At 45.3% G+C, this 15364-nt stretch overlaps 1 protein-coding gene across 2 annotated transcripts in view; it reads right to left on the minus strand.

Moving 5' to 3' along the window:
• PRDM4 (PR/SET domain 4) overlaps positions 1–15364 on the minus strand; it is a 38415-nt gene continuing 23051 nt past the window's right edge. For both annotated transcript variants that reach the window (XM_006028017.3, XM_014521985.2), the window contains exons 7-11: positions 14505–14590; positions 11911–12038; positions 10407–10721; positions 3888–4056; positions 1–2072 (exon numbers count right to left, since the gene is read on the minus strand). In XM_006028017.3, the coding sequence (XP_006028079.1) occupies positions 1760–2072; positions 3888–4056; positions 10407–10721; positions 11911–12038; positions 14505–14590 (1011 nt within the window). In that variant the 3' untranslated portion in view covers positions 1–1759. The remainder of the gene's footprint in view (positions 2073–3887; positions 4057–10406; positions 10722–11910; positions 12039–14504; positions 14591–15364) is intronic.

Below are 15364 nucleotides of genomic sequence, written 5' to 3' on the forward strand. Positions count from 1 at the left end.
GAAAACAGTCATATTTAATTTTTCCCGAAAGGAAAACAAAATTTGAATGAAATACATTTTCATTCCATAAATATCATTAGCAGCAAACCCTCCCATTGCTACCACCACTGCACGTGGTCAAGGTTCACAGCACAGCCACGCGTATCAATACATGCTGTAAACACTACACGCTCATTTGCGAGTCTCTTGTTCACTCTAAAAGCCAAGTCAATCCCATGAAACTGAGACCAGGTATGTGTTAGGATCACTCCCAGCCCTCTCATCCAGTTAACCAGGAGCTAAGAGGAAATACTGTTTTTTTTGAAAGCTAATTTTTGGTTTCCTCCGCATTGTCTGTGGTCAGGTAATTGCTTTGTCCACAATGAGCATCGACTTCACTGCTTTTTTTTTTTCTTTTTAAACCAAGGCATTAAATTTGTATCTTTAGGACTGTGGTTCTCAACCTCATTTGACAAGACCTCTCTGAAAACTAAGAGCTGGCATTTCCGATTCATTTCTTAACTATGGAAAAATTAACAGAACAATTCTTCTGTTGCAAAGAACTCAGACAGACTACAACAGGTTACGATGCTTTTAACATTATGGATTCCTATTTGAGATCCTTGGGTTCATCTTGTGAATCACGTTTGCACACCTAACTGCGAAGAGTGCTTGGCACCCTAAGTCACCCTTGACATGATCTCAAGGCAAACCAGAATACCAGTATCCCCAGCTGAGAATCACCACTCCAGAAGGAAACCTGAGCATGAATTCTCTGTGCTATGCTCTATCTGTGCCTCTGAGAGAAGACAAACCCAACCACTGAATTAAAAAGTGAAAAAAATACACGCTGAGGCTGCGTCCAAACAAGCACAGCCATGCAGTATGGGGCACCGCAAGCACATCTGCGGTGCCAAATATTGCATTCAGGTGTTCTCTGCGCTGCAAGGGAGCACTGCCCATGTGTGCGGTGCTCTGCCTTTTTCCCTGAAGGTTTTTTTGACCCCTGTAGATCCAGGGGTCAAAAAAAAAACAAAACAACAAAAACCCACCGCAGACAAAAGAACACAGAGCAGCCCACACATGGGCAGCCCACGCCACTCAAAAATGGAGCAGGGCCACCCAGAGCTGCGCTGAAGCTACCAGCCAGGCTCCAGGTGGCAGAATCGCCATTGCTGCAGCCCAGGGAGGCCCCAGGACCTCAGGTAAGGCTGCTGTCCCAGCTTCCTGTACTGCCCCTGGGGTAAATTGCCATGCACCAAAGTGTACATGGTACGGGCATTCCCTAAGGACAAGTAGCAGTGGCGCAAGGTGCGGATGTGGCTTGAGTGACACAATCATTTTTTTCCTTTCTAAACACTTGACACACTTTCATGGCTTTGGCAGTTCAAGACTGTTGGCTCATACATCCCCACAATAACCGAATCACTCGGTTGGTCAGCGATTCTTTTGCCCAAAGAATCAAGCAAGGTGGCCTCCTTCCTGGCAGCATACCAGGAGAGTATGAGCTTCAGTCAGCACAGAAGTCAGAGTACACACCGTGTATGTTTATGATCTTGAAGCAGATTTCCCTAGTAGAAATGGTTCATTGTCAATAGACAGGTGTACCATCCACTCTCAACAGATAAGCATACCATCCATTCTCAATCAGAGTTCAATGTTTTGGCCACAGAGGTTAATACATCAGGGAAATAGATTCATTTGCCAACTTGGTAGTTGGGGAGAGGGGCGTAACTTTTCCTCCCAAAATTTTACATCCAAGCAGTTTTCCTCCCTCTCCTCACTTGTGTCCAGAAAGAGAGTCATCTGTTGAATACACTCCATGGTTAATCCTACAGTCTTCAGTCCTCACAGAGTCTATTAGTTCTTCTTCCTCTGAATCCTCCTCTTCCTCCTCCTCTGGGGCAGAGAGACTGGATGTGGGACCTTTACAGATTTTTAGGTGCCGAGTGAGGTGATATTTGGTTAGGTAAGCCTTGGAGCACTTTTCACAGACATAGTCCCTCTTTCCTTCATGTGAGTTGAGATGCTTCTTCAAGTGATTTGTCCTCAGGAACAGCTTGTCGCATTTAGGACACTTGATTTGCCGTTCTCTGCAAAAGATAAAAAAAAGTCACAAATTACTCATCACGCAAAGCAGATGCTGTTGACAGGTCTGTTTAGGCGATCTGGGAACTGGTTTGATTTTTTCTTTATATATTTAATCACCGTTTCAATGCATTTTCCATTTTACAGGGAATAATTCAGAAATGATTTCACATGCCCAGCACTAGGCAGAAAGGTCCTTGTACAGGATTTACAAACTATCGCATCTGTACAAATACTCCATTCTCTGCCTCACAGAACTCAATGGGAGATCACTTGTCATGCTAGCAATTAATTTAGTAGAGCCAAAAAGCTTTTTCCCCAATCAAAAATCCCTGGCAACACAATCCTAGGGTAGAACTCCTCAACCAGAACTGTTTATCAAATGGCTTTGGAGCAGGGATTTGAACTGGGGATGTTACTGGGCGCATCTACACATGGCGATTTAAGGCGCATTAGCCATTTTTAAGGTGCATTAAGGACAGGGGTCTACACATGTGCGCCCTTAATGCATCTTAAAAATGGCGATTTTAGGCTAATCATGCCTCAATTTAATACCTGCATAAGGCAAGTATCAAATTTGGGTACAACAGTTACAGTGCTTTAAAGCACATGTAGACACTGTAAGGCACCTTAATGCTATGTGACTGAGCGGGTGGGAGTCAAGCTCCTGAGGCCCCGCGCTGCCTCTTTTTCTTGGCAGCATCTGGCGCAGGATGGGGCCCCGCAGGCTCAGCTCAGGCCTGCTGGGGAGGCAGGAATATGGGGACAGGGTTAGGGATGGGGCCAGGGCTCAGCTGATTGCATCCAGGGGGACTGGAGGCTCCCACTCACTACACCAGCGCTCTGCACTGCTGGGATACACTGCAGAGGGCTTCTGGGGGATGTCCAGGGTGCTGACCAGGGCAGGCTGCCTAGAGAGCTGCATCAGGTTAAGGCACGTTGAGTTTAGGAGTGCGTAAATTCACATGTAGACATACCCACTTTGGTGTCAAGTCTCCAAGAAAAAAAAAACAAATTCTCCCTGAAAATGTCTGAGTTTCCAAAAGCCCAACAGAGACTTAAATTTGGAAAGTAATTTTTGTTACTTCGTGGAGATTCCTGCACTGAAAATGCTGCAGTCAGGTACAAAGGGAGCTGAGCAGGTATTTCCTTGCCCTGCACTTGATGCTCCCAGCTACTATGGTGCTGGGCACCAGAACAAAGGGCAGGGTAAGTATCTCTTCTATCAGGGAAGCTGTAATTGCTGTCTTGATTCCAGATGCTCACACTGAAACTCAGGTTTCAGCTTGGCAAGGTACAGCCATTTAAACAGCAAGAGGTGGCAGAATTGATCACAGATGCACAGATTTCTGTATGTGGCATAGTTTAGATTGGTACCAAACAGAATACACAAGCCCTTGGTGGTTGGGGATCTCAGACTGGGTTCCACCATTTTTAAACCAGTCTATGTCCATCAAACTTCTATTGTTACAGGTATAGATTGGTTTCCAATCACTTATACTGGTAAAAGTGTACTGACTGTAGAATGCTATTACACAACGCAACCAAGATAACTTGGGTACCCTCTCTAGGAAGCAAAGGAAGCCTGGCAAATTTTCTGAAGGTTTACCGAATAGTTTTCCTTCCACAATACTTCATCAACAGACGTCAACAACATGGCCCTTTTAGAACTGATCAACATTTAGTCCCACCTAGTTACTTTAGTCCACACTCCTGGGGGTTTTCAAATACAGAAGTCTCCATGTTGTTATTAGGCTGTTGTTTATTCCACACAGTCCTAATATTTCAGGTGGTCAGTCCCTGCAACCAAGATCACTTACTGCGTGTGGGTGAGCACGTGCTGCTTGAGGTCCTGCCTCCGCATGAACAGCTTGTCACAGTAATCACACTTGAGGTTTTTCTCTCCAGTGTGGATGACCATGTGGGACTCCAGATGAGCCTTCTGGGTGAAGGATTTGTCACAGAGAGCACAGCGATAATTCTTCTGGCCTGGAATTGCACACACACACACAGTGACAATGAGGTCTCCCATTAATCACTGCTAGAAATCTTTCCCTAAAAGAGGGTCCCGGCGAAGCATTTACCTTTTCACTTCTTCTATTCTTTCAAACTTAGACAGGAGGCCTACTTAAAACAACAGTTTGGACTAGCCATTCAGGAGACCAAAATCTGTCACACAAGCTCAGTTGTGCATGCACAGCGCTGAGAACTTTTGTTGAGAAGCAGTACGGCCATCTGCTGTGTTCATCCACATGGTCTCTGCAACTGTTATTCATATTCATAGTTTTTATGGTAGTGCCTATGAGCCAATGAAGAATTGGGACTACATTGTTTTAGGTGCCATAGGAGGTGCCAGGTTAGGTGAAGTGATTCTGGTGAACAATTTGAGTAACCAAATATTTACCACACCTTAGGACTGATCTGGATAGGAAATCTTCTGTGTTCTAGGTAAGATCACTATCAGGAAGCTTTTGGCATTTACCACAAGGCTAAAATGCAAGGTTAAGAATTGGGCACTGAACACTGAAGAAATATGTACTGGCTCATTAGATCACTTTGGGAAAATCATTTCCTCTCTCTGTGACTCAGTTTTCCTGTCTGTAAAATGGGAATAATGATGCGTACCTCCTTGGTAAAATGTTTTAAGATCTACTAATGAAAAATGTTGTATAACAGGAAGGGATTACAACCACTAGGTGGCTATTTAATTTAGGGAATATCTGAAAGTATGGCTTTTTCAATTCCCTGCTTTTCAAGAAGCATATCTCCTAAATAAGTTTGGTATCGATTCCTAGACTCCTTTATTTGCAGATCAATGTGACATCAGAGGGTTTGCAGCTGAATGCAGGGCACAGGGCTGGAAGGGACCTCCTGGGTCATCAAGTGCCACGCCCTCTGTCACAGGCAACCATATCATGTTATCTTGTTCATAAATGGATCAGATTCCATCATAAAACTAGTTAGGTTGTTTGCCCCCTACTACTCCCATTGGAAGGCTGCTCCAGAATCACACTTCTGCAATGGCGAAGAGATGTCTTATTTCCAAGCTTACTTTATTTGGCCAATTTATACCCATTTGTTCTTGTGCCAGTTTTGTCCTTGAACAGCACTTCCCCCTTCCTGGCATTTACCACCCTACAGTATGTCTAAAGCATCATCAGGGCCCCTCAGTTTTTCTTTTGCTAAAGCTGAATAACCCAAGTCTTTTAGTCTCCTCTTGTAAAACAGATTCTCCATTCGCCTGATCAAGTCCTTCTCTGTGCCTGTTCCATATTCCTTAAGCACTGGAGATGAGAATTGCATCCAGGATTCTAGATAAAATCTTACCATGACTTTGTACAATAATGGTAATATATCCCTCTTTTTTCTGGGCATACCTTACACCCAGTACATTCTAAAAATTCTAAAAATCACATCTGCCTTTTTAACAGCCACATTGCTTTGGTGGTTGATAGTTATCCTGTGATCAATTCATATATCCAGATCTTTCTCCTCCTGCTTTCAAATGATGAGCTTTCACCTTGCAGAGGAAAGGGAAGTTACTTACCAGTAACCAGAGTTCTTCAAGATGTCTTGTCCACATTCTCATCATGGGTACATGTGCACCTCAGCACTTGACATAGAAGACTTACAGCCCTGTCAGTATCTACAGGCACACCACAATCCTCCCCGCTTCTTGTGTTCCAGGCTGAAGGGATAAAGGATGGTGTGTGATCACATACCTGAAGGTGGGCCTCAGAGTTCCCTAGGTAACCATCAGCCAAAGGATCATACGCAGTATCTGCCCTGGGGCTACTGCAATTGTGTAATTCTTGGTGAAGGTTTGGATGGAGCACGTGGCAGCTTCCCTGCTGATATCAGTTGTAGGCTCTGCTGCAATGTGCTCTGCCTAGAGAAGCTTCTGCCTTGGAGTTCTTGTGACAGTTTAATACCCAGCTGATATGTGTCCCTTTGGGTCTGTGGGTGGAGGAAATAATAGCCAGAGGCTTTCAGAAAGGCGTAATCCCATGCAAGTACAAGACAAAACTTCTTGCCCATCAAGTGTGTGAAACAACACCTCAGACCTGGAGGAGTGAGACTGTAGTAAGAATACCAGTGAATACATCTGCTGACTCAGGCAGAAGTCAGTGATCACCTTGGGTAACAACTTGGGTAAGTCTTCAAAGATATTTTATCTGCTCAGAAGGCAATATATGAAGGACCTTGGTCTCACCCAGCCTCCTAACTGCAGAAATGGCCACTGAAAAAGCTGGTTTCATAGAAAGGTGGAGCAAGGAGTGTGTTACCATGGATTCAAATAGTGAGAGAATTCAGCAGAGGTGAGAGAACCAAATTTGTGCCCCACTGAGGGACATGATCTCTTTCCAGAGGAAAAACTTTGGTCATTCACTTAAGGAACTGCAGGACTGTGGGAAAGTAAAATATGTCTGCCTTTGGCTGGAGAATGGAGCTGAAGGACTAGTCTACAACGTTTAAGATTTAGCAGATATTCCAGCATAGGCAAACTAGAGGAATATTTAAAGGGGAGGTTTCTTTTCTGGCACCACCCTAAGTATCTCAATCACTTAGCCAGAAAAGTATCTACTCAAGTCCTTTCTGCTGTGCAAAAGGATGTCCCTTACTGGGACAAAGAAGTCCCACTATTTCCAAGAGCCATCAAGCATCCAGGTTATGAAATGGAAGTAGTCAAAGTTGGATCAAGTACTTTCCTTCTGTCCTGGATCACATGGTCTAGGCCCCAAGACAGAACCCTAGGCTCTCATTGTCAGCAGAAGGCACTGGTACCAAGATCCTAACTGTGTAGGAGCCAGAATGATTCTCAAAGGCCACATCCTGTCTCACACTGAGGAACAGCCAGTGAAATCAGAAGCATGGATATGAAGGCGTAAGGGAGGAATCCTGACCAAAGAATAAGACAGGCATTGGGTACAGTCCAGACATGGACAATTCCTGGAGCAGAACTGGCACTTCCCACTGATAGACTTGTTTGTGTTGGACATCTTCAGCCAACCCCAGTCTGCGAATATTGACTGGAGAACAGAACCTTAGACCTCTTACTCATGGTGTAGGACTATGGATCTGCTCAGTTTGCTTTGATTTTCCAGGTATCAATGAAGTGTCCCGTTGAGAAGTATATTTGGTGACAAATGCACCACTGCCATAGGCAACCTACCTCCCTGCATACAGGGGAGGATGTTACCCCACCCTGTTTATTGATATAGAATATTGCTGCGGTGTTTTTTTATTGCTGCAGTCTGTTAGAACCTGTACATGACACCCATCTATGCAGTGTAGAAAACACGTTCTCCACATCACTCTCAACCCTAGCACTTTAATACGGCGTTTCACCTCCTACAGAACCCAGACCTCCTACACCTAGTAGTCACCCATAAGGGCCTCCCATCCTAATAAGGAGGTGTCCAGTAGGGCTGTGCGAAGCTTTGGGTTCTGATTTAATCTGAAGGAGATCTGGCTCGATTCAGCGGCCGAATCTCTGAATCTAAATCAAATCGGGAGACCAATAAAAAGGTCCAAATCGATTCAAAGCTCTCCAAATCGACTCAGAAAAGATTCAGAGAGCTTCGGAGATTCGGACAGTCCCCACTCACAGCTGTAGGGAGCTGGACCTGGACTCCATGGTGGTAAGTAGGGGATGGGGGGTGGAGGAGGAGGGACAAAACCATAGGAGGCCCCATCCCCTGCCTGCTCCCCCAGCCCCCTGAGCGCCCCCCATCAATGGCTGGCCTCCCCGCAGCATCCTGGCTCTTTAAAAAAAAGCCCCGCACTCACCAGCTCCTGCCAGGCAGGGGGCAATCCCTGCTGCCCCCTCTTCCATAAGCCCGCATTCCCCATCCACTCTCCCAGGACTGTCAATAGCTGCCTCACCCAGCCCCAGCTCCCGGTTCTTAAAAAGGCCCGCACTTACTGGCTGCTGCAGCAGCCATCAGCGCTTCTGGGAGTTCGTCGCAGAGCCCCCCACGCAGCGCAGGGCAGTGGAGTGCAGCAGGGATCACCCCCTGTCTGGCAGGAACCGGTGAGTGCAGGGTTTTTTGTTGTTTTTTTTTTTTAAAGAACCAATGCTGGGGCTGGGGCGGGAGAGGCAGCTGGGGGGGGGCTGGGAGAGCGGGCAGGAGATGAGGGCTCATGGCAGAGCCCACCACGCAGTGTGGGGCAGTGGGGAGAAGCAGGGATTGTCCCCGCCCCCCCAACCTGGCAGCAGTTGGTGAATGCAGGGTTTTTTTGTTTTTGTTTTTAAGCGCCAGGATGCTGGGGCCAGGTGAGGCAGCCACTGATGGGGCTGGGAGACAGGGGGGGGGATGGGGTCTGTTTGATTTGGAGATTCAGCCAATTCGGCGGTGGCCGAATCTCCGAATCAGATTTGTCCAAACTGATTCAGGACAATGATTCGAATCACTGAATCAAAATCACTGTGCCCTGAATTGGCTGAATCTGAATCTGAAGTGAATACTAGCCACTTCGCACAGGCCTAGTGTCCAGCACGATCATTACATATGTGCACAGGGAGAAGTGGTATCTTGTTGCACAAACCAAAGTCCTTCCCCTAACTGAGGGAAGACTGAACCACCAAGGGAACTGTCACCCTCATGGATGCATCCCAATAAAAAACTTCTTTAAGTTCAAGTGTTATGGAACATATATACCCATGATGAGGATGTTCATATGGACAATCACTCAAAAAGGAGACATTCATTACTAGTCTTAATGTCAATTGCACTGCATTCTGCACCATTAAAAGTCACCGTATTTTTCTTCATTCCAGTCCTCAAAGTCCAGCAGTTTTTTACGTATCAGATTCTGATCCTCTTCTGTATAGACAATGCCTCCAAATTTTGTGCCATCAAATATATTTAAGGAGGGGGAAAATTTGTTAGCATACACCTACTTTTTTGTGCTAATGTCATTAATAAAACAGAATGAGATCAGAGCCAAGACTATTTTTTGAGGAACTCTACTAGTAACCTCCCTCCATCCTGGTATTTCTCCTTTCAAAATAACTCACTGTTCTCCTCCTCCCTCCCCCATTTCAGGCACCATATCAAATACCCTACTGAAGACTAGATAGGGTAACTCTACTATATTTGTCTATGAAATAAGTTTTTCCTGATTAATGACAGATATTGGGTTAGTCTAGCACAATCTACCTTTAGTAAACTGATACTGCATTCTGTCTCACTTTCCATTTAGTTCTGCATCTTATTCTTTCCTTCAGAATTTCTTCTATAGCCTTACTGCTGAAGTCAGACAAACTTGCCGATATCTGTTCGGATCAGATTTCTGCCCCCTGCCTCTTAAACATATTTACTGTATTTGCTACTCTCCACTCATATGACACTACTCCCAACTGATGGATTTGTAACACACTTTGCTACTGGACCTACAATTTAACAAATGCTGGAATGGAGATTTATCCAGTCTTTTTGCCTTGAATGCACTAAGCTCTTGGAGTTTTTCTTCTGGTCAAATGAGGTATTTTCCATTTCATTTCATCTCAGGCTCTGTGATCAACATCCTCTTTACTGAAAACTAAGACAAAAATATCAATTTATTTTGGGGCTATACATAGATCATCTCTCTCACTGGAACAGGTACCCCATTTCTTATCTAGCTTTCTTTTCATTTATGGGCTGAATAACCTCTTTTTATCTATTTTAATTTCCTTTGCAAGGTCTAACTCAGTTTGTTTTTTGGTAACTCTCCCTTGTTCCTGCAGCCTCAAACATCAACTTAAATCTCAATTGCTGCCATACTGATATTGACAATCTGTTTAGCGTTAACCTTCCTGCCCGAGGAATGAGACATATGGATAAATTATCTACGTACCCTAAAGACAGACTCCTCAGACAACATACTTAATATGATGCACGCTGATAGAAAGCAGTTGCCATCTAATAACAATACAGAAGTTTACAGGGAAACGAGTAGCTGGTTTTAGTGTAGTTCCTACTAGATAAGTGTCCACATCATGAAACCCCTGACATAACTGGCATCCAGATTAGCTGTCTCAGCATATGAGGTCATGAACTAAATAGACCTGGTGACTACTACTCTCTCATCTCTTGGTCCTCAATTAGTCAGGAACTCAGGTACTATAAAGTACATGAATAGATCGACAGTTCTTCCAGGTCAAAGCTGAGGCACACAGAGGAAGCAGTTGCAGGAAGTTTGCACTGCTGCTGCCTATACTGGCATTTTTCCATGAACAGACAAAGGATTCCTATGTCCAGGAATAGTACTGATAATCTGGCACCTTTTACCAGCAATGAATTTATTTCATAAAATGTTCTTTGAAACATCATCTAAAAATTCATCTACTTTACCTGTGTGTATCTTGAGGTGAGTCCGGAGGTTGCTAGGATCACTGAAAGCTTTGCTACAGAAATCACATTTGTGTGGCTTCATGCCCATGTGTCCCATGAAATGGACATGAAGTTTGGAAGGGGAGATGAAAGCTTGGGGGCACATGGAACACTTCCACTTCCTTTCCTTACTGTGGCTTGTCCCATGACTGCTGCTGTGTCCCTGGCTGGAGAGGTGGTTATGGATGTGGCTGCTCAAATGGGTCTTGAACTCCGTGTAGGAAGTGCATTCCTTTCCACAGTGACACACATGCATGTCTGGATGTTCAGGGACACCTTTAACACAAAAGCACTTCTATTAGACACACCATTCCTTCAGACACTCAAAATATTTACTGACTTATTGTTTTAACATGGCTATACACCTACCTCTCTGATATTACACAAAATCAAGGATATCAACACACTACAGTGCTATGGTACCTGTGCTTCCTTGAAACATTGGGATTGCTTAATTCGCATTTCAGGATGGATTAACTGTACTTCAGCTGAAGTAACAATTTCATCACAGACCCAGGTCTAGGATACTAAATCTTATTACCGATTCAGTTCTTGCTAGGCTACCTTGGGCAAATTTGTGTTGTTGTTTCCCTGTTTGTAAATGGTAATACTTATACTTACGCACCTCTGTAAAGTAAGCGCGATCCACAGGTGGAAACGCCCTACATAGTGCTATTCAGTAACAGTACAAGGATTGAGTCAAATTCTGGCAGATCTTACTTGATTCTTAATTTCAATGGGAGTTTTGCCTCAGTAAGGATTAAATAAAGTCTGGATAAGAACTTTGGAATTTTCTCTCTTGCTATGATCATCAAGCAAAAGTATAGCCAGCAGCCACATTCTTGTAAATCTAAAAGAACAAATGGTAGTCAGTTTAAGGTCTCCTTTTGTGCTTGAGTTCTCCAAGCCAAAACTGCAAGGCAGACCCAGAAATCTCTTCTTGTTACTAATCAGTGTGGGCAGAGGTGATTCTCAATTAGGGCATGGAGATGAATGAGGGAAAGCTTGTACCAAATCTGGTGCCATACCACTGTCTGTCTGTATAACAGCATTCACAGAAAGCTCTAGGCACTGTGCCTGCAGAGCACATCATTATTTACTCTGTGGAAATTTCTCTATGAAGAAAACTACTGTGAGCTCTCTTATGACCAGGCAGATCTTCAGACTCTTCACATTTTGCTATCAGCTTTTTGCTATTAGGAGGCCCAAGCAACAGATAACTGAAAAGATGTATATCTTCTACTGAAACCTTCTCATCATGATCAGAAAAAAATTAAAGGGTTATTACAGAACAATATAACTATGTTATCTACACCCAACTAATTGTAATTTATAAGACAACTGTAGCACTCATCACTAAGTCGTGTCACAGAACAAAAGAAAATCCCAATTCAGAAGCAGCACAAAAAGGGACTTTGAGTTAAACTTTTTCAGCAAAGGCAAATAAGTGTGCCTTCTTTCTTACCAATCTGTCGAGCATAATCCCGGCTGTAATAAAAAAGCAGCTCATGTTCAGGAGGGATGTCCCGTGATGTGCAAAAATAGATTTTTCCATCATGTGGATAAGCTACCAGATTCTGCTCTTCCCGGTTCCTACATCAACAAAGGAGAGTTAAAAAAGAAATCATAATTGTCATGTTGCAAACAAAACGGGGAGAATTCCCATTTGTATTTTAAAAACAATTCTGCTCATCTGTCATTTCATTATTTCCTTCATTCTTGACTACTAGGGATGATGACATAAAAAGAGAATCTCTTTCTTGAGAGTTCTTCTGTTCTTACTGCTTAGTGTCCTATGAAGTCACAAAGCATTGTGACAGTTTAACTATTTTCTGAGGAAGTAACTGACATAATAAATAGCAGATTATGGGTAATGAGTTGAAAACCTCTAGAGAACAAATATCTTTTTTCATGCTTTTGCCCCAAAGAAAAAGAAAGAAAGAAAATACATAGTGCACAATAATAGCAAAACCATCTCCAGATACAGACAGAACTTCATTAAGTTTCCTGGAATGTGATCATTTATATCAAAAACAATGAAAACAGCCCTTTACTGGCCTGGCAGGGAACGGCAAAGGATGAACACTGCACCACATCTCCTGAAGACCTGGGACCAGTAGCAGTTTCTTGATTCCTACTTGTTAGACTAATTGTGTGAATGGCAGCAGGCCCATCTAGTATCCCAGATTAATGGAGACAATTCTGCTTTGTTCCTACCAGCCCATTCATGGAGCAATTTTAAAGTGAGACTATTTTCCTTGCAGACTCCCCAACAGGCAGGAAGGTATGACTGGGTGTCAGTGCAAGTTAGGAGAAGAGCAGTGAATCCAAGAACAGAGAGATGGGCTTTTTGTCCACTGGTCCATTTTGATTTGGGGCACATTACCAATAAAGGTATAAAGCAAAAGGGCAGGTAAATACCATCTTTATTAACTACTTAGAAGATGTCAGGGAGAGAGGGGATGGCAAAAGGCCATCGACTGGTGCCTCCCCAGACTGGGGGGCACAATCTGTGGGTGGTAGCATTGGTTTCGTGGTGAGCAGTGACCGCCTACAGAAGCTGGCAGTGGCATTGGCAGGAGGGGGGAGGGTGGGAGGTTGCGAGCGGTGAGCTGCGACTGTCCGCAGAAGCCGGCAGGCAGGTGGGGGGAGGGATGGCAAGCGGCAACTGCCCACAGCAGCCAGTGGCAGGGGGGGGGGGGGGGGGGGCTGGAAAAAAACAAACTAAAACAAGGGTTTAAACAACTAGATCGGGGCAGGCAATTATTTTGGCTGGAGGGTCACTTAATGAGTTTTGGTGAGCTGTCGAGGGCTGCAAGAGTAGCCCTGCCCCTTGGCAGGTACTCCGCCCCCTAGTTGCTATCTTGGGACCAGAAATCCCACCCCTAATCCCTGACCTTTGCCACCAGAAGTCCCTCCTCTTGCCCCTGGAAGTTTTCCTTTTGGGGGGGGGGCAGAGTGGGGGGAGGGCTTGCCATCTGATCCAGGAAAAAACAAACAAATCATATACTAAATATACTAAAAGTCAAACATCTACTATAACATATTCTAATTTTATTGCAAAAAATATTTTTGTCATGATTTGTGTTTGTGTACTGTATATCAAGGTGACTGAGTAATAGGTAAAAAATAAAGTCTTACTCTTGCATTTTGTGTGTGGGGGTGTATTGTGGGGGGGTATGGTTTGTGAGGGGGTGTGGCTGTGTGTGAGAGGGGGTGTATGGTATGTTGTGGGGTGTGTGTGTATGTGTGTGGGGTTGTGGGCGTAGGGTGTGGGTGTGTGGGGTTTGTGGGGTGTGAGGGAGGATGGGGGGCTGTGGAGACCCTCCCCCCACCACAGTGCACAGCTCCTGCCACCAGCGGTAGCAGTAAGCAGGGTCCCTCAGGGCAATTGTACCCTACACCTGCCACTGGCAGAAAGCCCTGCATGATGGAGCTGGCTGCTACCATGGAAGCAGACAACAGGGCTCCCCGCCACTTCTGGCGGAGTCCGGGCAGCTGCATGGGGCAGGGAAGGCAGCTGGTTCCATCATTCAGGGCTTCCCCTGGTGGCGTGGGAGTGCTAGGAACTGCATGTGCACCGCGGGAAACCCTGCACAATAGAGACAGGTCTGCCTGGCTGTGTGTGCTGCCTGGGTGGGAGCAAAGCATGCAGGCTGGGTGGGGTACAATTAATTGGTGGCTGCCCATGGGCTGGATGAAACTGTCTGGCAGGCTGGATCTGGCCCATGGGCCATATTTTGCTTGCCTCACTGGATTCAAGTAACTGTTTTGGAGTGGTCCACTGCCATTTAGCTTGTACTGGTTCTCCCCTCAAATCTCTTCCCAACCCCATTGTCTTGGCATTTCTTTTTCCCAGTTACAGGTCCAGCTGCCTAGAAATTTCTCAAATGTTCATGCAGTGCCATTCTTCAAGAAGTCAGTAGGGCAGCTCCTGCAGTGGCCTACACATTCACTCCTCACAATTTCCCCTCAGTCTACAGGCAGAGAGACATCAGAGTCACATGGACAGTACCACGGGTTTCAAATCAACTCAGCTGGGGTAAAGACGGCTCTTACCTGGCTTTACGTACAAACATCATCCAGTTACATTCATTTTCATCAGTTGTAATGACACAGAACTCCACGACGCCATTGTGGTACATCTGACAGAAAAGACAAAACACATAGCATCGAGATAAACAATGCAAGTGATTTTGGTCAAAGACAAGTGCTTTCTTTAAAAGAGGAAATGCTTACCTAGACTGAACAGGGAGCTTTCCTAGCAAGAGATCTTCTTCCACACACCTATTATGTGACTTCTTTGACCAATTCCCTTAACTCTGCTTAGCACAAAAATTCTGACCCCCTATTACAACCTGAGGACCAACACAACTGACACCCCAATCCCTCTTCTGAAAGCTTTTCATTTATTTGAAATGCTTTTCCACTCACTCATCGCCTTTCAGCTTCTGACAGAAATACTTTCAGCTGCTGTTCTTACAGTCCAAGCTTATCTCTTTCACACCATCTACACCAGTGGTTCTCACCCTTTTTTGTACCAGGGCCCATTTGTAAAGATCAATGGCCAGTCCTGACCCACAGTCCCCGGGCCACCCCTCACTCCCAACCCCCTTTCCCGCCCCTCATCACCCCCCGAGCCTTGCCAGAGAGGGCCCCCAGCTGCCCTCATTGCTCAGGCCAGAGTGGTGGCTGCAGCAGCTTTGGTTCATGTGGGCAGCAGCAGAGCATGTCCAGCCCCACCATGGGCTAGAGGGAGGAGGAGGGGTGGCCTGTGACACACTCCCTGCCCTGGGCTGGGGCTGCCACACTGCACCAGGCAGCCTGGTCACAGACTCTCCTGCCCCACCGAGTACCGTCTCCTGGATGCCCCACCCCTATGCATACAGGCACTGGCCCCAGTGCTGCTGGCCTGGCCA

The sequence above is a fragment of the Alligator sinensis genome, unplaced genomic scaffold, assembly GCF_000455745.1.
Source record: "Alligator sinensis unplaced genomic scaffold, ASM45574v1 scaffold409_1, whole genome shotgun sequence".
Classification (NCBI taxonomy): Eukaryota; Metazoa; Chordata; order Crocodylia; family Alligatoridae; genus Alligator; species Alligator sinensis.